The following is a 22,722-nucleotide window of genomic DNA, read 5'->3' as shown; positions in this document are numbered from 1 at the left end:
CAATCTGCATCTTTCTTGCTGCATTAATCTTACCATTTATCTGCCATAATAAATGTAGCATTGTTGGGGTGAGATCTATTTTTGGTATTTATCAGAGGGTGGAGTCATACTTCAAGGTGGGCACAGGTTTAAGAAAACAGATGGTATAAAGAAATCCTATTCAGGGCTGGGTTTGCAGCTCAGGGATAGAGTGCTTGCTTAGCATGTGTGAGGCACTGGGTTTGATGCTCGGCACCACATAAAAAATAAATAAATGAAGTTAAAAAAATCCTATTCAGAACACATATTCTGAGGATTTTAGGCAGATTATAATTGTAGGTAGTGACAAATCTTGGATACTTACTTTATTGTCTATACTCTTGATCTTCAAATCTTGCTCTAGCATACAAACTGGAAAAATGGGACCTGTTTGCTGGTCCACCTGGTCCTCATGTAGCAGTGATATAATTCCTAAATGTGAAGGCTTCTGAGATCACCCTGTGACACGGGACAGTGCCCTCTACTGCTCATCAGGGAAACATGCAGTCGAAGTCAAATCAAGGGAGCGCCTACCTCCAGGAGCCAAAGCAAGGTGTTCTATTGTATTGATGGAGACACTGATTGGAAAGCCATCTGCAGGCACCACAGCTACTCTCAGCTGTAGTGATTCTGCAGAAGCAGCCATCCATCCACCCAACAGCACTTTAACTCCCCTATGCTGTTTCTAGGCAGACTGACTCCATGCGACATCTGAATGTTTCCTTCCTAGTTTCCACTGCAAACACGGTAGAACCTGGTGTTAGTTTACTAACACCAGAAAGAATTTTGAAACAGTAATTTTAGCCATTACCTTACCTTTAAAACTTTACCTTTTAAAAAAAAACTGTTTCTGAGTATATCTAATTGAAAATTTCAAGCCACTTTAAGGAAGTCCCACTATTAGCTATGATGAAATAAAGGCACATAAAATATTAGTCCATTGTCAAAAGTTTACACTGGCAAGGAATAAACCTACCATTATCTCTCTTTTTCTTTTCATAAACCATCAAAAACACCACAGAATCTCTTTCTATAGTAACAATATGGTGAAAATAATTTGCTGGCTTCTCTGACTTCTGAACAGACGTCTCTGCTTCTTATTCTCACCCTCAGCTACTGGATTCTGGATCTGACCCCAGAATGCCATCAGCATTTACCTTTACTGTAAATCACAGAAGGGGCAATTCTTTAGATTCAAATTGGCATCAGGTATTTGAGTCCTTTACAACAAGTTCGGAACTGGTTTTTCAGCATCATTCCTCTTAGAGACAGCAGAAAAAATATAGTGATGATGAAATATTCATGAAAGGAAAAAAAAATTTTAAGATGTTTTCTTAAAATAAATGATTCTAAAACTACAATGTGTGAAAGCGCTTTTTCTTTTATGATTCCAAGTTTTAAATCCATGAGTTTACAGGGTGTTGTTTTCTTGATCTATCACATGGCAGGATGCTGGAAAGTGGGAGTTTGCCACGATTTTTTCCCTTCTGCCAAGAGTGAAGTTCACTTTAATGCAGCTTTGGCCACTCAGTGGGAAGAGTACCAGTTTTCATGGAGTCCTAGAATTCAGCTGCCACTCAGTGCAGGAAGACATAAGTGGTGTATAGAACACAAACCTTCATTGGAAACCCTCAAGTCCTTTACATGGAGTTGGATATTCCCACTGAGGGGATGGACAAGTAACTCAGAGTTATTATTAGTATTGTCAGCATAGGAGAGTTTGTGTATCACTGTAATTATTTCAGGACAAGAGTATTTGGTTTCCCCAGAACCCTGGAGATCTAAAGAATTTGACAGTTCCACTCAGTATAACAGATAAAGTTGATCAATTTTTTTGATAACTTCTAGCTGGTTGCTTCCATTTTAAACATCGAAAATTGAAGATGGCTTTTGTTCTTCATTAAAGAATGGCTTTGTTGACACGTGGCCAGCTTATTGAGCACATGACCTGTCATTTCCCACTCAATCTAGGATAACCAATGAATATGATGTCCCCGCTTTTGGACATTATCACAGGGAATTACTCCCTCCTCCATTTTCCTATTATGGGACTCATCATGAATACATACCTATGTCTCCTTCTTACCTTCTCAAGGGCAGATAATAGGTCTTCCTGTCTTATTTCTCCAACATTACATAGTAGTAAGGATTTAACAAAGGTTCTTTCCCTTCTCTCCTCCAATCATAGTCAACATCAACTCTTCATTCTGAGCAATAATTATTGTGAAATTTAGATGTAGAGATGTTGCCTACATAGGCCAGGTGATAACAGCTGAGGAAACCCACGTTTGACCATAGAAATAAATGGCAGCTCTAAAGCTGCCTTTTACTACACTAAATTTCAGAAGAGTGGGAAATGCCTGGAAGAACTGTTGTGTACCCTGGAGCCTTCCATGGAGGGCTCATTAGCCCTTTGTTTTTTGAAGGCTGTCTTTAGGAGGAAAGACTCCTGACCTCCAGGGTGGGGTTATCTCCAGAAGGCAGCCTGACTCCCACACTGAAAGTCTTCCTAGGGAGCGGCAAGCAGGAACTGGAATCCATCTTGATTCCAGAAACTTTCCCCTGGAGCTCAGGGCTGATTGTTTGCATGGAAGGGGAGATGAACCTGGAGCCTGGCAGTGGCTCCTGAGCATGGTACACCCTTGGCTGTGCTCAACACCACAAGGCGCCATGCACCTGCCCACCTAACTCTACAAGACACACAGGGTGAGCAGGATATAGGAATGCATATAAGTTTTTGTACAACAGTTCTGACTTCTTTTGTCCTGGTGTCTTTCTATTATCAAGTGTGTCTCTATTTGTATGATAAATTATTTGATTGCCTTGTATAGGTTCACTTTTCAACAGTGACACCGTGTGGCTTCAACAAGCAATAGCAGTACACGGAGGCATCTTAAGTTCCTTCAGGGCCTGTGTGGAAGCCAGGATGACCCCCGCCCCCCCTTCTTGCCTATGGATCTCCAAGCTGTCTTGACAATTTATAGGGGAGGGAGAACTTCAAGAGGAAGTTTGAATACGTCCTCTTAATAAGACATGGGTACTTCAGTGATTTTTATCGGAAAAATAGAAAATATGGACAAATATGTTACCTTGAGTTTGTGAATCAGTTTGATAGTCATATACTATTTATTTTTAGAATCCTTGTTTACTATAGCTCTAGAGACCTGATTAATTACATCATCTTTATACTGAGCTCTTTGCAGTAGTTTTTCAGTAGCTTATTCTATGACCTTGAGAAGTTGTAACTTTTGCTGGTAGAAAGACATATAAAGTGAGCTACAGCTTTAAGAGTTCATTTAATCACTAGACTTTAATGACTTCAGCATTCCTTTCCCTTTCTCTGGGAACAGAGCCTCTTTCACTGTGGGAAACACATTTCATATAATTCAGGTGGGGCTAATCCTTATCTCTTTCCTCCCCCTTTACCTCTCCCTTTCCCTTAACAAGGAGTTGGACACTGATTCATCCTTAATCAATCAGAACTCCCATCCTCTTGGCCAAATTTATTGTGGAACAGGGATAGACAATTGACTCCAGATAGGCCAGTATGTGTTCTTTCTGGACTTTACTGCTGGAGCTACTGGAAAAAGACTATTTTATTCTGCTAAGATTCTAATCAGGTAGTATGCAATTTAGGCTATTCTTGTCACTAAAAGGAGGCTTCCCATCCAGAGAGAACAAGATGAAGCCCTGGTGACATTGTTTTGAGGCTTCTGTATCCAGCCTTGCTGGATAAATTTTTGTTTTTGTTGTTTTATATATATATATATATATATGTATAAACTGGCTTAAGCTAAAATCCCTTATAATCTGAGAGTTCCAGTATAAGCAGTGAGCAATCTTCTGTGCTTCAGGGATTTAATCTCCAGATTTTTGAGATTTACTGGAATTAACTGATCAACTCTAACTTTGCTTTAGCATCTGCAGAATTCCAAAAGATGGCCAGGTTTGTTTACTATCAAGAACTATTCAGCTCATCCATATAGCCACAGAAATCTGTTCAGAGAGCATTTTACTGGGCAAGGTTAATCTTAGGAAAATGATACTGAGAGAGAAGGAAGTTGGTTGGATAGGCAAACCTCAAAGGAAAAACCTGAGGAAAACTTCTTCCCTGCACACATTCCGCCACCTCCCTTCTGTAGGTGCATTCCACTTGCCCTCCATTGTCCAAGCATGCCTCTTGGGATCAGTGAGGTAACATGTCCTCTGTCTCAAGTGTGAGAGATGGAAAGAGGAAGCATCTCAACTTCCACAAGACACCCCTGTTCAGTAGTTTGGGCAGTAGGTTGACAAGAAGATCTGGATTTATAAAACTTAAATGAAAGAGCACGTATCCCAGCAGTCTGATGAAAAACAGGGTGGTGAAAAAGAGATAACGAAAAACCCTGAAAAGAGAAAGCCAAGGAACTGTTAACCAGGGGGCTAGAAGACTTGGAACAGATTAGAAGTCCTACCTGAGTGCTTGTCTGGCTGCTTCTTGATATCCCCATGTCTCTCATCAATTGTCAGTTCTTTTCTGGCAACCCTGCCTAGACACCTGCCCACTGGTGGTGGTTGTTATTCACTGTGTTTTATTTTCTTGGTAGCATTTTATCACTATCTAAAATAATCTTGGTCCCTTATTTATATTATTGTTTTTCTTGTTTTCCAAAATAGTTGCATCAAATTATGCTCCATCAGCAAGGTAAGTATTTATGTATTTCTGGGAGCTGCATGCTCTTCAACACTTACTATTATCAGATTTTAAAAATTTTGCCCATCACATGGGTGTAAAGCAATATCTTATTTGGTCTCAGTTTGTATTTCCTTGATGATGAGCGATGATGCTGGACATCTCTTCATAGGTTTATAGATCTTGTGTGTTTCCTCAGCTCATTTATCTACTAGATAGTTGGGGCTTTTCTTATTGATTTGTAGGAGTTCTTTATATGTTCTCCATCAATCCATTTTCATTGTGTGTAATGCTTTATGTTACCCCAACTTTATAACTATAACTTGCTCCAAAGTATTAAAGAACCAAAGTTTTTCCTTTAATAGGGTTTGTCAATCTTTAACTAGAATCAATGCTTTCTCTGTCCTGTTTACAAAATAATTTTCTACCCCAAGGCTGGAAAGATATTTACATTTTCTATTAAAAGTCTGGGTAGTTTAAAAAAAATATATATTTTAAACTCTTTCTACACCTTCTTTATTGCCCTTCCCTTCAAGAGATACCTCTCCGTTGGAGTGTGGACAGGATTTAATGACCTAATTCCAAAAACAACAACAAAAAAACAAACAAACAAACAAAAAAACACCAGAATACAGAGAGAATGAATGTGTGGCTTTCTGGCCTACACAGCACAGCTTCCTCCTTACTCTTCAGAGGAAGCCAGCTGTGAGGATCCTCAAGCAGCCCCCCTGGAGAGGTCCATGTGGGGGGAGGAAGAGAGGCCTCCTGCCAACTACTCTGAAAAACTCACCAGATATATGATTAAATTACCTTGGAGGTAGAACCTCCAGCCCCAGCCAAGCCTTCAAATGTCTGCAACTTTGATCAACATCTTAACTGTAACCTTATGGCATACCCTGAGCTAGACCCACTTAGCTAAGCAGATCACAGATCCCTAGCCCACAGAAACCATGCAATGATAAATGTTTGTTATTTGAAACCACTAAGTTTTGGGGATAATTCATTGTACAGCAAGAGATACATAATAGAGTTCTAAAGATTTTTTGTTTGTTTTGACATTTAAGTCTTAACACATCTGGACTTGCTTTTTGTATATGTTGTATATAGTGATCCATCTAGATTTTTCCTCACATGGATGACACTTCCTCCCTCCTGCTGTTCTTACTGACATACTCATGGTCACATGACAAAGTGCTCTGTGTGCACTGTTTCTGAGACCTTATTCTATTCTACCGGTCAATTTTCCAATTCCTGTGCCAACATCACACTCTTGTAATTACTACAGTTTCGTAGTAAGTACTAATAGGGAACGTTCTCCAGCCCATGGTCTTTAAAATTATCCAGGTTATTCTTGATCCTTTACTCTTCCATATATAGTATATTTGGGATCATTTTATTTAATTCTCTGAAAAACCTTTTGGGGAATTTGATTGGAATTGAATTGAATCTGTGAATCATTTGGAGACAATTGATGTTTTTATGATGTAAGGTTTTCTATCCATGATAATTCTTATTTCTTATTTCATTCAGTTTGCAATTAAAAATTCTTAATGAATTTTATAAATTAAATTTTATAAATAAACTTTATAATTAAAATTTATTAATAAATTTCTATAAACTTCTGTATGGAGTCTTGATTTCCTTTTTAACTGATGAATTACTTAACCCTTGCAGTTTTAAAAAAAAATTCACATGAGCAAATCTCTACCATTTCTTTTCCTATATTATCTTTACCCAGTTATGTTAAGCTGCCTTCTACCCCAGACAAATTTACTACCCACCTCCACTCACCTGTCAAAACAACCTATTCCCACCAACTTTCTGTCTTTTTGTGGTTGATCTTGGTGATGGGCCCAAATTCATACTAATACAGCATTTTGTTCAGAATTAAAATCGGAAGTCCAAACCATGCTTGCTGAAACTGAATTCAATGCCTAGGAGGAGGTTCTGGGATTACATTCTCAGGGAAAGTCCTAGGAATAACCTAGCTTCGTCTCTTGAGTTACTACACAATATATAAATTCCCTACAAGATGTAGGGGCAGAACAAAATAAGAGATGTTTGTAGTTTGATGTGATGAATTACACTTCCAGGATATCTTTGGTTGGGTTCCCTTTAGGACGCCAACTCTCTTAAAGGCAGACAAGCCTTATCCTAGGAGATTCCATGCTGGGCTCTGGTGTTACAGTATAAATATGAGGACAGCCCAGGAGTTCTGGGAGGGGGAGTGTGCAGAAACCTGCTGGCTGTTTCAAAATGTTGTATGTAGGCATATTGGAATATGTAGTATTTTACTTATCTGATATGAAGGGGTATCTGCCTTAAGCAAATTTCCAGACAATTGGAGCTGACCTTTAAGCACCAATAATTTTATGTTAACCATTTTGATGGAACTCTAAATCATATTTCATACCTCTTTGAATATGTTTCTGTATGTCTTCTTTATAGCAAATATTGAACATGATTTAACCTTTTCTCAAAAATGTAGGGGCTTCTTGAATACCAATTTTACTTTGCTATTATAGTGATTCCCTCAGGACCGATATCCACTCAGGTGTTTTAATCTTGTTCTTATTCTGTTTAACAAGTATTTTTTGAGCGATGATTATGTGCTGGGTACTATTCGGTGCTCTTTTCACAGTTATTTTCTCTCCCCATTTCTAATCTACTGATGCCACTGGGAAACCACATGCCTCAAGCTAACTCAAATTGTTGGAGGGAGTAAATCTGAGATTGGCTGTCTCTCCTTCAGGGGAACAGGTTCTTATTCCTTGTTACTAGTAGGCTGTTGGTTTCTAATTTGGGAAGTTGAGATTGTTCATTGCTTTTGGATAAGGGACTCAATATTAGAACTGAGAAATGTAGGCAATGATTCTGATTTGCTAACTTGACTCTCTCTGTTTACAAGGGTCTCCTTGTCCAGGTTTGCTCTCTGCCAGGGTGGCTACTGGAGCTCCTAGTTTTCCAGGAAAATCTCTTACTTGAAGATATTTTGCTTACCTTTTACTGAACAAAGCTGCTCTTTTTCGGATAGAATTGTACTGGAAAAAAAGAAGAAAGGACATTGATAACTAAGCAAATTTTGGAAGTTATCACTTTCAAATGAAATTCAGTGAGCCATCAATTAAAACTTAATTTAGAAAACATTTTATGAATTCTTGTCATATGTATAAGGACATGTAATCTTCAAAGATGAAAAGTCTTTTATGTATTATTATTTTCATTATCATTTTAGATACTGCCATAAATAAATGGAGGCACACAAAGGTAAAGTAAAAGATCATATAATTAGCAAGTAGCTGGGCCAGGTCTGGAAACTGGGCCATTGGACTCCACCTCGTTGGTTCTCAAAACTCTACAAGTCTACTTTCTACTTAGCCTGTGGTCCTAGAGAGGATTATAGGCCATAACAAGCAAACAAGCATATTCTAAGATATGTTTTAAAAGCTATAAAATCTAAAAATGAGGATATATTCTGGATATCTGTGGCATCTCTCATCCAAGGTATTTTCTCAGTTATTTCATTGTCCTTTTAATTAACTTGTGAGATCAGAAAGAAGAGAAATTGGGCTGGGGATGTGGCTCAAGCGGTAGCACGCTTGCCTGGCATGCGTGCGGCCCGGGTTCGATCCTCAGCACCACATACAAACAAAGATGTTGTGTCCTCCGAGAACTAAGAAATAAATATTAAAAAAATTCTCTCTCTCTTTAAAAAAAAAAAAAAGAGAAATTATGATAACATTTTAGGGCTGTGGAAATGAAGCTCCCAGAATTGGAATTAGAAATAAACTTTCTGAACTACAAGTAGAGACCTAGAGCTTGATGAGACTATGAGGTATTTGGTAGTTGCTCAGATAGCCAGCCCCTCTATCAAGTTGCTCTAATGTCTGTAGTTACTGAACCATCGTGTGGCTCTGATACGCCTGGTGAAGACAGCTCTACTTTTCTCGATAGCTAGTTAGAAGGAATACTTTGATGAGACATGGGTATATATGGTGGAGCATGCTAAGCTTGGTTCTAGGAAGTTGGGTTCAATTAATTTCAAGAGTCTCATTTGCTGAGTGGAATGTTCAAGCTTGGGGACCAGAATAGCGGGGACTATGGTCATCATGGAGATGGTCTAACATTTTCCAAGCATCTGGAGGGTTTCAGAACAATGGCCAATGGTTGATATTTTCTTTTAAGTTAGAGATGAGTGATTTTTTCTGAAATTACCATTTATCTTGACTACACAAAAATATTGGCAATTGCCAACTTTGGCTTTGAAGTCAATAAATTATAAAATAAGAGTCCAATGAAAGTTTATCTTTTAACCCTGTGTGCTTGCTGCTATGAGACATCAAACAGTCCATAAGGACTGGTGTTCTACATCTGGGAATATTACCTTCTTCAGGCCTTTCCACGTGAGCTGGTGACTTCATGATGTTAAACATGATGTTAAACATGGCACACTCAAGTGGTACCATAAAGAAGCAATAACTTTATGTGTTTTAATAGACAGGCAAATTTTTGGTTAGATGATGATGAATGCCTAGTACTCTGTGCTATAAAAGACTTGGGACCCTGTTAAGATCAAAGGAAAAGAGCTCTATCATTATATGTAGCATTTATTGGCCTCCTTTCTATTAATGTTCCTTTTGGCTTCCATTCTCTTAAGTTTTGTCTAGTTTTTGGAGACTCTATCATTTGCATGACTGTAAGAGAGAACAGCATAGTTTTTTTTTTAGCATATTGTTCATGTATTTAGCATTGGGATGCTTTAGAGTTATGGTTGGTTATTCTCAGAAAATGTACGTGTTTGGTGGCTTACTTTTGGAAACCCCTTTAAAAGGCAGTGATACCAAGAGGAGCTGAAGAGGGAATGGGTGCTTACCTCATTGTTTTGACTGTTACAGTCTTTTCTCACAGAGTCCATGCTTAAGACTTTTGATCTAGAGGGAAAAGAACCAAGAAAGGGATTGAATAAGGTATTCAAATATCCATACTATAGAGTGAGTATTGAAAAACAGCTTTATATTCCAAATCTGCTCTGCCAATATTGTAGCCACTGGCTACTTTTGACTGTGTACCTTAATTAAATAAAAATTCAGACTCAGTCACACTAGACATCTCTCAGGTACTTGCAGTCACATGTTGTTAGTGGCCCCTTAATCAACAAGGATCTAGAGAGATTTGAAGGTGTCTTTAGTAGGGAAGAACTCCAAGTCCTAGGACCTGGCTTCCAGGTCCCAGTTTGTACTTGTCCTATTAAGAGGGTTTAGGTAGTTTTGGTCTCCTGCTCTTGATTGAAAGATCCCCAAATATTTGATAAATAGAAATAATTTATGACTGAGTTAAGATTTAACTTCCAAAAAAGGGTCAAGAAATAGAGGTGAGATTTTTGGTTTTGGTTTCATGCCATTTGTTACTCTTGAAAACTTAGGAAATATTTTTTTGGGGGGAGACTTTTCTTAATCATTTTTGACTTGTAATGATCAATACAGTGTACAGTTCTGAGTTTCATAATTTGGTAACTGTAGTTTGTCTAGAGATGAGTTTCACACCTATCCCATGTAGTTGGGTTTGGTATATTTGAGGGAATATCCTACTTGTCAAGGTTCCAGGCCACTAACACCTTTTAAAATACATATTTATGCTCATAACATAAGCCCAAATAATAATGTGATAATGCAATAAAAGCATGGTGGGAGATGTGTTTCTGCAGTCTTTCAAGACTGGAATTTTAAAGCTGCTGTGGTCTAGCAGAGCTCTACCAGATCACTAACAGAGGGGAAAGAAGTGGCATCAGGCTCATTCAATTCCAGATGGGAACTGGGCTGAGGGTGTTTGCTCTGACTCAGGCTGAGATGGAGTTACCACTAAACCAGGATGTTCCTTTGTTTGCCAAAGCTCACACTTCTCTCTCAAGGAATCGAGTCTCTAGTTCTTCTTCTATTTTCCTCAAAGTTTCTTGGTATTTCTTCAAAGAGAAATAAAGGAAGCCACAGTTACTACACTTAAGATGCTTTGTGTCTTTTCAAAGCATACAGCACTTATATTTTTAAGTCATAGCATGGATGGTAGGTATTCCTGTGCTACTTGCTCTGCCTTCAGAGGCCCCAATCACCTCTCCTCCTGCTCCCTTGTTAGTCTCTGTCCACTGGGTAGGTTCTCAGGGGTGACTGGGATCAGAAACAGCAGAAGTGTTCCTTGTTACTCTAACAACACAGACATGGGGAGAGCAGGATGGTGATTACCAGGAGTTGGGGGACAATAGAGTGACATTAGTAGTAGGGTGTTGATGACCTCAAAGTCCCTTTCAGTACTGTCTTGAAGAGTTAAAATTCTTCTAAATAGCATTCTTAGGACAGCCTGGTTCCATTCCATTTTGTGCCTAAACAAACCCTCTGCTTTCCCTTTCTCAAGAAGCTGTACCTTTATGCAGAGGGCTTGATCTTCACAGAGCCGGGCCACAAATGCATAATCTTCCATTACCTGGGAAACCAGAATTGGGTCTGAGATTTCACTCAATATATTGTAGGAACAGGAGTATGGACCAAAATGTTCTAGATGTCTTTTTTCCTGTAATATGAATTAATTTCACTTTTTTGAGGATAAATAAACCATAACTTACTGTCCAAATAGGAGTTATCTTGGAGAAGTTAGAGATACTAATTTGTAGAAGATGCAGATGATAGACTGTATCTTGCAAAACATGTTAAAGTGAAGGTAACCTAGAGGATTGTAGCCACCTTCCTTCTCTTACTACCTTCTAGCCCCATGATGGTCCTAAGTCTAGAACCTGATTATGTCAATCATTTGAGGAATGCATTAGATTATCTGACTGAGGATCAAGCTTCCCTTCTTGGGGAGAAGGAACACTGAAGTCCCTATGGTTACCTTGACCAGCTCCTTTTCTTGGTCTGCACAGGAAGCTTCCAGCTGTTGTAACTTAACCTGTAGAAAGGAAAGAAGATGGCTAACTTAGCAAGGTGAAAACTGTATAGGAATAGCATGTTATCTTATAGCTGCACTCACAGGCTGCTGAAGAGCATAAGACCATAATTTCAGATGTCTGTTTGATAGAGGAGTTAAACATCCAATGCTCTTTGCGGCTGCTTGGTGAACATACTCTTCTACATCTAGTATTTATTTGGTGCTATCTTCATTCTTGAACTTCAATTCTTAGCTTCTTTCTCTTACTTAGCTATTTCTCTTGGAGATAATATTAGTCTTGAAAACTTTGCTCATTCTTTCACCTTTATATAGCTAGTCAGAATCCAAGGCTTTTACTTACTCCTTTCTCTCTCTCTTTCTTCTTCCTTCTTATACTTTCTTACATATTCAGTTAAAGACTATTTTGTATCAAACACTAATCAAGCTAATGTGAAGTGGGCAGGGGAGGGTAGTGCTGAGGTTCTAGTGGGGAGCAGGGAAGATGGCTCTCCTCCCTCACAGAACTGACTTTCTAGCTGGGAGGCAGAACAGAGAGGTTAACCAGGCAATGGCCTTTGCCATGAAGGAAATAAAACCAGATCAATGTGGCAAGAGGAAGTGATGGTGTGAGAGGATGATGTGAGAAGGGCATGGGAAAACCTTCTTTTGAGTTGAAATCTAAATAGTAAATATCAGCCAAATGAAGATTTGGAAGAAATATGTTACACGGGGAGGTCATTGTAAAAGCCAAGAGCAGGAAGTAACATAAATTTGGTATCTATGAAGTCCAGGGGTCTGGTATGTAGGTGAAGGGATGGGTTGTATAGGACGATGTATCTTCTAGAAAGTTTGGTGCTTTATTCCAATTGCAGTGGGAAACCAGGAGAGGGCTTGAAATGTAAGGATGCAATCTAATTTGTGATTTTTAAAAAAATAGTTCTTTTTTTCTGTGCAAGGAAAATGGATTTTGTAGGTAGGGGTAAGTATAGAAGCTGGGGGATGAGTTATGAGGTGACCTCAGTCATCCAGGTTATGGTAGCTTGTAACAGAAGGGTAGTAGTAACAGTAACTGAGAGGATGTGTGCATTGAGGATATGTATTGGAGGTTGAGCAGATGTACCATCCCTCCTTCTCTTTTCAGCTCTACTTTCACCTGGATGCCATTATTTGACATCCATCCCCATCTCCCATTCCAACAATTATGTCTGGGGTCCATCAGCCAGATTTTCATAAGCTATAGTTTCAAGCCAGTGATGTGAATTACAGGGGTTGAAGCAGGATCCCAGGAAGCTGCTGAACTGATCAACAGCAGAGGAACAGAAGTGAAAGAGTTGCTACTATATATTTCATGCATTTAGAGATTTCATGCATTTACCACCTGGGAATTTACAGAATAGATGTTTCAAAGGGCTAATAAAACACTAGAACTCCTTAGGACTGGGCTGAGTGCTGCTAGCAAAATAGTGAGGGTGGCTGTGACAAAGGCTGGGGACTTTATCATTTGTCAGCTAAGCTTGGATGACATAGTCAGTACAGGAAGACCTAACGTGACATGGCTGGGTTCTGGCTGGGGATTACCTCCAGAAAAAACCTGTTCTGAGCAAAATCAAGGACCTTGGAAGAAAATTTGTCTCCTGACAGTGGCGGTCATATAGCAAACACAATCAGCCAGGTGTTGGATCTCCTTTCAACAAGGATCCAAGCCTTTAGAGGAGGTCCTAGAAAGCACACAATTCTATTTGAGGTTCCCTCCAGGGACATGTAGTCCATCCCATTATTCCCGATGATTCTGGGGCTATAGTGAGAATAGAGCCTGGGGGTCGGGGGACTCCCTGAGGACACACGTTTGCAGATGGAGGGGTAACAGGGTGTAATCAGGGAGAGAGCACAGCAGTGTGCAAAGGTCGTGAGATGGGAAAGAGCTGGGCCCTGCAACTGGGAGTCCAAGGCTTAGAGAAACTGAGAGAGGTCAGAGAGGGGTCAAGGGGCTGAAAGTAGCTCTATCCTTAGGGTGGTGGAAAGCCTGAGAGGTTGTGTGGAGGGACTGTTTGTCAGATCCAGATGATTCTGGGATATCTGGAGTGCTGGTGGGGCTGTCATTCCCATCTCCCTTATAGCCTCTTTCTAGTGAGCCTTAATGGTGGCCCATTAAGCCCTAAAAGTGTTCCCAACCCTTTCTAGTCCAAACGCCAATTTCTTCCTGATGCATTCTCAGACTCTGATTTCTTTCTTCCCAGATATGTTTCCTGGATGAACACAGCCCAGCAAACCTACTTGGTGACTTCAGACTTGTTGCTTTTGTGACCACCAATACTAAATTGGCCAGAAAGAGGTAGGGGAATAATACTATATACTTGCATTTTCTGCTTCTATTTTCAGTGTATACATTTCTTCAGAGGCTTCGTACACACTCTGAATTGTGGGCTTTAGAAGGTAAAGAGAAATCAGATAAGGACAGAGATGTAATTCTGGAGAAAGGGTCAAGAAAGAATTTTATCTGCTTGCTTAATTTTATCTGCTTTCTGAATTAAAAACAGTCTTTAATTCTTGTTTTTTGATCAGATGGGTTGTGGTTGGTCCCAGGCTCTTAGCTCTGGAACACAATTAGAGAAATATTAAGCATTGTCTGTTGTATGATTAGGAAGTAGAGGTTATTAAATACTTGAGTGACTAATTGAATAAATCCTTTTTTGGGCTGGAAACAATAACAGCACTCAGTCGATTTACAAATCCTAGTTTTGCCCCTATGAATTCATATACACACCTCAGCCTTGTTTTTAAACAGCTTTAAAATTGTGTGACTTGTAAGAGTTCGGTTATCCAAAAAGGAAAGAATATATTATATACATAATCTCATGTAATTCTCAAATTGAGATTGGGAGGAAGTGATTAAATTGCCCAACTTCATACACCAAATTAAATGCTGGAGCTAGGATTTAAATGAGGGACTACAGCTGCCTCAAGTGTAATGTGTGTGTGTGTGTGTGTGTGTGTGTGTGAGAGAGAGAGAGAGAGAGAGAGAGAGAGAGTGTGTGAGTGTGGTGTGTACGAGTGTGTGTCTATGTATAGACACATATATATGTATATAAGGAGGGGTGCTCTCTTCTTCCTAATAGAAGAAAGAACAAAAATTCTGGCTTCAAAATGTCTTCTTTGATATAAGGAGAGTAACTAAGAACAGAGTAGGGTCGAAGAGCATGAGAAGAAGATTAACATTAAACAGGGATGAGAGGTGGGAGGGAAAGGGAGAGAGAAGGGAAAATGCATGGAAATGGAAGGAGACCCTCAGAGTTATACAAAAGTACATACAAGAGGAAGTGAGGGGAAGGGGAAAAATAATACAAGGGGGACAAACGAATGTCAGTAGAGGGGTCAGAGAGAGAAGAGGGGAGGGGAGGGGAGGGGAGGGGGGATAGTAGAGGATAGGAAAGGCAGCAGAATACAACAGACACTAGTATGGCAATATGTAAATCAATGGATGTGTAGCTGATGTGATTCTGCAATCTGTATATGGGGTAAAAATGGGAGCTCATAACCCACTTGAATCAAATTGTGAAATATGATATATCAAGAACTATGTAATGTTTTGAACAGCCAACAATAAAAAATTAAACAAAACAAAACAAAAAAAAAATTCTGGCTTCAGAGATTCTTTACTAAGGCAAAAGAGGAGAAATTGGCACTCAGTGGCTCATGCTTAAGCTGTATATGAACAAAAAATACAAAGAATTTATCAAAATTTTGACAACTGTTTCCAACTTGACAGCATATTTTCTGGTCAGGTAGCCCAAACCCATTCAGCATTTCTTTTTCATTTACCTTTGAGTCTTCTGGAGTTTCATCCTGGTCACCTTCTTCATGCTTGTTTTTCTTTCGTGATTTCCTGGTAAGCTATAGTTTTGAATGAGAAATATATCTCAAATAAAAGCATACATTTGATAAAAGAAAACAAATACACCCTTTGGTGGGTGTAGATCAGTCACTTTGGTTTGATGAAAGCCACTAGGAGATGGTCCCTTGTGAAATACCTGGTGACCTGTGGACACACCTTTACTCTACCTCTATCTCCTTCCCGCATTATGTTGTTCACCAGAGCTAGTGACAACTCAAAGCAAGAGGACTTCCTGGAGCCCCTGATTCATGTTGGGCTGCTCAGGGCTGCAGACCTGAGTCAGAGAGCAGGGTAAGTCTAGGAAGCCCCTTGCAATCTGAAGAAGGGTTGAGGTGGAGGAAATAGGTGGAGAAATAAGAGCACCTCTTTGGGGATTAAGTTAGTTGTATGTGTTTTAAACTCTCTATTGGAAGTAAAATTAACCTCTCACCATAAAGGTCCCAGTTAGTCACATGGGCAAGATGTCTGCTGGAATTCATTTTCTTGTGATAAAATGAAGAACCCATGGGATTACTAAATACCTCATTCACTCCTTTCCCCTCATGCTTGCGGAGAACATCTATGGCATTTAGGTCATGAGCTTTGGTCTTGGGAAGTGGGTCAGAGGTGGTCTCTACTCCAAGCTTAGGCCTCTTTGACACATGGGTTCCTTCATGATCACTTTCCCTCCCTTGCCTTCTTGGTGAATGGGGATGCTGTGGGGATACTGGGAGCACAGAGATCCACCCTACCTTTCTTTGAAGTTCCGTTATACTGTGGACCAGAGTCTCATTCTTTCTTTCCTGGGGTGAGAAAGCAGAGGCATAAGTCTGCATCAGTACATCTCTGTCTATTATTATTTAGCTGACTATTGTTCATTTCACCCCAGTAATGTTTTCCTGCAGTAACTCCATCTTACTTGCGTACTGTAAGTAGATCCTGAGATCAAACAAAGGTGAAGTATGCACCAGCTCACCAGGGATATAGATATGTGGGGCTTCCCAATATTCACCATTACCAAAGAAACCCTGCCTCCCACACATTCCCTTCCATGCATGAATATATTCTGTCATGCTTTTTGAGTTGATAATTCATCATATGTAAAAAGGGGAAACCAGCTCAGCTGACAGTCGATGAAGGACAGGCTGAAGAATAAAATCTATTGAATGGTGTTTCCTAGCTTCCCACTTACAAGTCTGGCTGTTTCTTCCTCCACCTCCTGCAAGGCTTTTTCCCTTTCCATGGTGGCACAGTTTTCTTTCTCCCATTCCTCATCTTCTACAGCATCTCTTATTTGGGTGACCTCATTTTCCAGCCTGGATGACACAAGCACGCTCTGTCAGGACCCATGATTGGCAGTTTCAGAACTGATAAAACACAGACACCGGTTGTAAGGGAACTTCAATGATGATATATAAGTTGGAAACCCTTTTTTACTGGATTCATAGAATTGGAATGAATTCCAAAGACTAAAGAGTAAGATCTGACTGATTCCCAGGCCAAACACCCCAATGTTCTCTCAACTTTGGTAAATATCATCCAACTCTGGAGTAATCCATTGAAGCTTGCTATGTTTCAGTGTTCCAGCCACAGAGAAATGCTTGTTTCACAAGATACATGTCCCTGGAGCAAGCAGGAAAGTTTATTTTTATCTCTTCTTCTCCACTTGCTTTTTTTGGAGGGAAAACTTCCTGCATGAAACTCTAATACTCACCTTTGAATCTCACTTTCTTTCTCTTGGATTTGGAGAAGAAGTTCTTGATTTGCTTCATCTATTCTCTGCATATCCTTTTCAAGGTCCATGTTCAAACTAATAACATTCCTCTTTGACTGGGCCAATCTTAAGATTTCCATTTTCTCTGACCTATAGACTCAGCCCCCAAATGAACAAGGGCCCGTTATTTTTAAGATCAATAATCATTGGACCAAAGGGAATATCTAGAAGATATGTAGTTCATCAATTTCGCTTTTTCTGGGAGCATATTTTTCACTCTTGAGAAATTATATTTCTTAAATCATGCTTTACAATTTGTTTCAATAATTCTCAAGGGACAGCTTTTCTAGGCTTTCCACCCCTAAATGCTCAAGATAATAGTGCACCTCCACTCTGGTTTAATGAGAAGCTTTGCTTCCGTAAATAGGCTGTTATACTGGAGAGAATTGTTTCCCTTGGCAACCTTTTCTTAAATTGTTCACAAAGCCTGCTCGTGCAATATACTTTTATTAAGTATTTTTATCTAGGCACCTGGTTCATCACTTCAGTTTGGGCCTGGATTTATGCAGAGACAAATGAGATTTCCACCAGCATGCTAGGGCTCAGTCTTTCCCCCTTCTCCTACCTCCACTTCTCTTCCACTTGCCTACCAGAATGTGTGAGATTCTACCACGAGAACCATTCCATTGAGCAAATGCAGATTTGCTCCAAGTACAGAATAATAAACATCTTTTTAAAAATAAATTTGAATGAGATAATGGTAACTTTGGAATAGTCTAGAAAGTGTCCCTGGCACATGGGAGGCTTTCAATGAACTTTTCTTTTATGTAAATTGATTTGTTGTTTGTTTTTGAATTATTTAAGTGGGAATAGAGTAGGAAGGCTCAGGGACTTCTGTTTTGAGTAGGAATGAAGCATGATCTTGGAAAACAAAGTCCTATCTTGGGAGAACTGGTTTGGATGGGAAAGTTATAATAGTTCTCTAAATTAAGGAATGAAGTGCTTGGGAAGGGTGTAGTGAAGATGGATGGATGGAACAAGGATGGAAAGGGAGAGTAAAGGACAAATGAAGGTATCAGTATCAGAACTGATTCATGTCTTGATCCCCGGATGGAGCCCTCATATTCATGATTACTTACTCATAATCTAGCTGTTCTTCCTTGCATTCTTCCATTGTAGATAACCTAAAGTTTCAGTAGAGATATTTCTAATGAATTGGGGAAACAGATCCATTCATAGAACACAGTGAAATGGGGGTTCCCCCAAGTAAGAAAACTAAAATTAACTTTTTCTCCCTTCAATACCCCTAATCTGGCCACAATAAAGCCCTGTTTCTTCTGCCAGAGTAAGGAAACCGTATGGATACAGGCTCAATGCTGGAAAAGCCAATATACATCCTGCCAGCAGATACGTTCACCGATGGCTTAGCATACACATCCATTTTGAAACTTATACAAGATTTAGGAAGAAATAGAGGTTATCAATTGTTCTTAAGTCTCTCTTTTTTTTTCTCTAAACACAGTTGCTTTCTTTAAGGCCCCAAGGACATGGATGTATATGTATCACTGTCCTGAACAGTCATCTCTGCTCTCTTTCCTGGCCTCACAAGAGTTTCCAGATATTAAGATTGTTAAACAGATTATTAAAAAGGGCTTGGGAAAGCAAGTTGAAGTAAATTATTTGGCTCTCTCCGTCCCTTGGTTCTTTCTTTTTCTCTATTTCTTCTATAACTCTACCTTCCTTCTGGTGTATATTGTCTTCCTGATCCTGCCCTAGTCAATTAGCTTCTGAAGAGTCTAATCTTTTCCCACTGGAATCATCCAATAGGATCTCAGAACCTTCTGAGGATGCCATGATTCTGCCATTGCCATTGGATGGCTGGGGTAGCATGTCACAATGGGATGGTGGCAATGGATTCTCATCGTTTGTGCAGAGTCAGTGCTTCTTCCCTTCCATGAGTGCCTGGCTTTCATGGCCAAGTCCACCCTAATCAGCTGTAGGTTCAGTGGACCTAACTTCTAGGTCATACAAAGGGAAGCCTGTCTTTTATTGCTCTGGCTTCATTCTTTTCAACTGTGACTAAAATGGGAATTCTGGGTGTTGTGGCCAGCAGAATGAGTCTAACTACTCATCCATTCAGCAAACTTCAAAACACGGAAATATCACCTGTTTTCCAGGCACTGTTCTGAACAGTATGGAGAAAGAGTGAAAAGAATAGACAAAAGCACCTGCCCTTGTGGAGCTTATACTCTAAGGGTGTGTGTGTAGTGATAGCGGTGATACAGGGATGCCAGGGAGCCATCAATAGAATAAGCAAGTCAGTTAATTTTACTTCATATTAGAAGGAGAATTCTGTGAAGAAACAAATGAAGAGAGTGAGAGGGAAGGTGGTGTGTGTGTGTGTGTGTGTGTGTGTGTATTTTGTAATTTTAAATTGGGTTGTTCAAAGAAAATGGCTGAACATTTCTGAGATAGGGATTTGGATGAGGAGAGAGATATACTGAGTCTTAAGGAAAGGCCCAAGAACCGTGGAGATGCAGAAAACACAGTTGTAAATTTTGAGTGCCTTGTCCTTGGCCCATGCCCTCGTAAAATGAGGGAAATGTGCAAGCACAGGGAAAACTGGCATGAAATTGAGTGGCTCCATCCTGGCTCTACCTCCAGTCTGGCCCCTAACTACAACCCTTCTATAAATATTGGACCCTCAGCCCCAAAAGGGGCTTCTCTTTCTCCAGATAGCTTGAATTCTCCCTTGAATGTGTATCTACTTTTCTGAATAGACCTCTGTCTGCCTTTGACTGGCATGTGCTAAAATTCTTTTCCATCATGGTTGTCAAGAAACCCTTTGTTCCTGGGTTGAGTTTCTCCTCCCTTCTGGAAAATCCTCAGACGCTTTCCCAGAGATAGCTCTTCTCCCATGATATTCTCAGACCTGAAAGTGGACTATAGATGTGTGAAGAGGCTTGGTGGACAAGAGAAGACTTTGGGGTGTGCCAAGGTGGACAGAGTCCAGCAGATCCAGGAGTACCCCGAGGAGGCACAGAGACTCAAAACTTTTTCTTCAAGGGCTTGTGAATGTGAAGCTTTTCCCTGAACCTGCCACGATCCTGAAAAAGTAGAGATACTGCAGAGGGAGAATTGCCCCCAAAACATGGAAAAATTACCTAAAAGAGATTTTTATTAGAAGCATCTGTGTTATCTTGAGTTAGCTCAATGGAGTCTTTTCTTGCCAACTTTAGGAGATCAGTTACAGAATATAAAGAATATATTTCTGTAAACCTGAATGGATATACATTTTGGCCAGATTTTGTACAGTTTAGAACTTTTTGTGAGTCCAAGTCACAGAAACCTGTGATGTTGCAGTTCTCTACTTAATGAGGAGCACATTGAGTTGATTTGTGAGCCAGAGTGACTTCTTAACATACTGTAGTTTCTAACAAACTATTTGTAAAATTAATGGCCTCTGATGACCCCCATTACCATCTCCCTTCTTCCTGAAAGAAGGCATTTCATTGCTTTATGAAGCTGTACACAGAAGAGTAATTAAGTAACAATTCAGGCCAATGGCCTCTCCTAGGAATTAATGGTAGGGAGAGTTCATTAACCCCAGCTGGTTATAGCTTCTCCAGGAAATGCCCTGGACCAAGGTTATCTAGCTGTTAATGGATTGGATAGGGACTTTAACTGGGATAAAAATAAAGCTCCATTTCCTTCCTGGGGAGCTTTTCTCCTTGAGGGGCTACCAAAGGCAAGCTGGCAGGAGCAGTAAGAACCTCAAGCCTAGGGCCCTGCATGGATGAGGACAACAGATTGCTACCAGCGAGAATGTTAAATCAAGGTAAAAACAGGGCCTATGGGGCAAATTAAGGTCTTTGATATAAGCCTTCCTGCAGTTTGGGAGATGGCTTGATTAACACCTAGGGCAGCTTTGGAGCAGCTGTTTGCCTTGTTAACTTTTTTATGCCAGTCTCTGCCTAGTGTGGAAGTGTGGCTGAGAATCATTGTCCGTTTCACTGCCTGGGAAAGCTGTAGTTGTGTAGAACTTTCGGGGAAACACCTGCTTCATTCCAGGATGGACCCTCCAGCTCTGCTGGGACTTTGCATCTTTGCTGCATTGGAACTGGCCAATTCCATCTGAGTCCTTTGTGGAAATTGCCCAGGCTTAGGCCCCTCTCGCTGTGTTGGGGGATGAAGAGCTACTTCCTCTGCTCACCTGCCTAATCTCACTTTGAATGAATGGCAAATTCACCTTGGATATGGATATTATAAATTTATAAATTTATTTATTTATAAGCGAGCCTGGTTTTAGAGTTCACCTCCAGGTGAGGCACTAGAACCTCATTTTAGGTCATTGTTCTTCAAATCCAGATTCAAATACACTGTTTTCCTCATGTCTTGCCTTATTCTTAGTGACTATTTTTATACAAACTTTAGGTCCCAAAAATTTCTTTGAAATTCCTCTTAGAATACAATTCCTCTAGCATTTTAAAACACAGAAACCTGAACTACACTGAAAAGTAAAATACAGAGACACACAGAGAGAGTATATACCCATAAGCTAATATTCTCACTTGACCCAGGTTTTTTTTCCTTAATTATATGCAAGTCAAAATTCAGATTTAATAAAATTTGATATCCCATAAATGAAGGTAGTTCGAATTGGAAAAATTATTCATGTTTTCTTTTAAAATCAGATGTTTTAAATTTTGTTGAATCATTGCTATCATTGAAGCAATAAAGAACTAAGAGATGAAAATTCATTAAGGTTCTTACTCATAGCAAAAAAAGGTATTTTTTTTTCTTTTTTTCTATTAATCCATTTCTTACAGTTATCATAGAATATTGTTGAGGTTTTCCTTTTCATTTAACATTTTTATAAACATTTCCTGGTTGCTAAATATACTCAATATTATTTTGTAAGGGTCCGGCGAAGCGTCGGAGAAAGAGACCACCAAGTGACCACTCATGCAATTGGCAGAAGGGGATTTATTGATCTAGCATGCTAGGGCTCCGTGCCCACTCAAGAAGGGAAAGCAGCCCAGAGCCCTGAGCAGGGGCTGAGCACTGCTTAAGTACACTTTTTTGGGGGGGAGGGCGGGACTTTACATACATCACAGTCTCCTTTAACAAATCATCATACACCGCGGGAAAATCAAACAATAACTCTGAGACATGATTAGTTCATTCATTGGCGGGAACAGGTCAGGCTGGAGTGATAGGTCATTCCTAAGGAGGGGGTTACATTCAAACTGATTGGTCCAGGCCCTGCAATGCCTACGTGCAAGATCATACAGAGCCCTGAGTTATTAGACAACCAAGCGGTCAGGGGGAATATTTACTGCGCAGTTCCAAGCATTGTCTTAACAGCTACAGGAATTTCAGGTTTTGCATGTAGCATAGAAACCTAACAATACCTAATCCTTTACATTTTAACTCAGGCCTTGCAGCCTAGAAACTTAATAATGCCCGGTCTTTTATACTTTAACTTTTACACTAACTTCAATTTCTTTTACCCTTACAATTTCAATGACT

At 39.8% G+C, this 22,722-nt stretch overlaps 1 protein-coding gene across 1 annotated transcript; it reads right to left on the bottom strand.

The window, feature by feature from the left end:
• Positions 1 to 4,204: 4,204 nt before the first annotated feature.
• Positions 4,205 to 18,364, bottom strand: Tmco5a (transmembrane and coiled-coil domains 5A). The gene is made up of 11 exons (XM_027923318.2): positions 18,330 to 18,364; positions 17,191 to 17,340; positions 16,669 to 16,792; positions 16,229 to 16,279; positions 15,425 to 15,496; positions 11,570 to 11,626; positions 11,105 to 11,164; positions 10,585 to 10,649; positions 9,564 to 9,621; positions 7,691 to 7,731; positions 4,205 to 4,403 (listed from the first exon to the last, which is right to left on the bottom strand). Exons 1-11 carry the CDS (start codon positions 18,362 to 18,364, stop codon positions 4,205 to 4,207), a joined length of 912 nt encoding a protein of 303 aa, XP_027779119.1.
• Between the last annotated feature and the right edge of the window lie 4,358 nt (positions 18,365 to 22,722).

The sequence above is a fragment of the Marmota flaviventris genome, chromosome 2, assembly GCF_047511675.1.
Source record: "Marmota flaviventris isolate mMarFla1 chromosome 2, mMarFla1.hap1, whole genome shotgun sequence".
NCBI classification, from domain to species: Eukaryota; Metazoa; Chordata; class Mammalia; order Rodentia; family Sciuridae; genus Marmota; species Marmota flaviventris.
This window is presented reverse-complemented; position numbering and strand designations above follow the sequence as displayed.

Excerpts from the sequence above, each read along its gene's own strand:
- Tmco5a (XM_027923318.2), bottom strand. The coding sequence starts at position 18,364 with ATGGAAGAATGCAAGGAAGAACAGCTAGATTATGA. Across the intron at positions 17,341-18,329 it reads GAAGAACAGCTAGATTATGA|GTCAGAGAAAATGGAAATCT; the intron begins GTAAGTAATCAT and ends CTGAGTCTATAG. Across the intron at positions 9,622-10,584 it reads CGATTCCTTGAGAGAGAAGT|ATCAAAAGTCTTAAGCATGG; the intron begins GTGAGCTTTGGC and ends TTTTCCCTCTAG.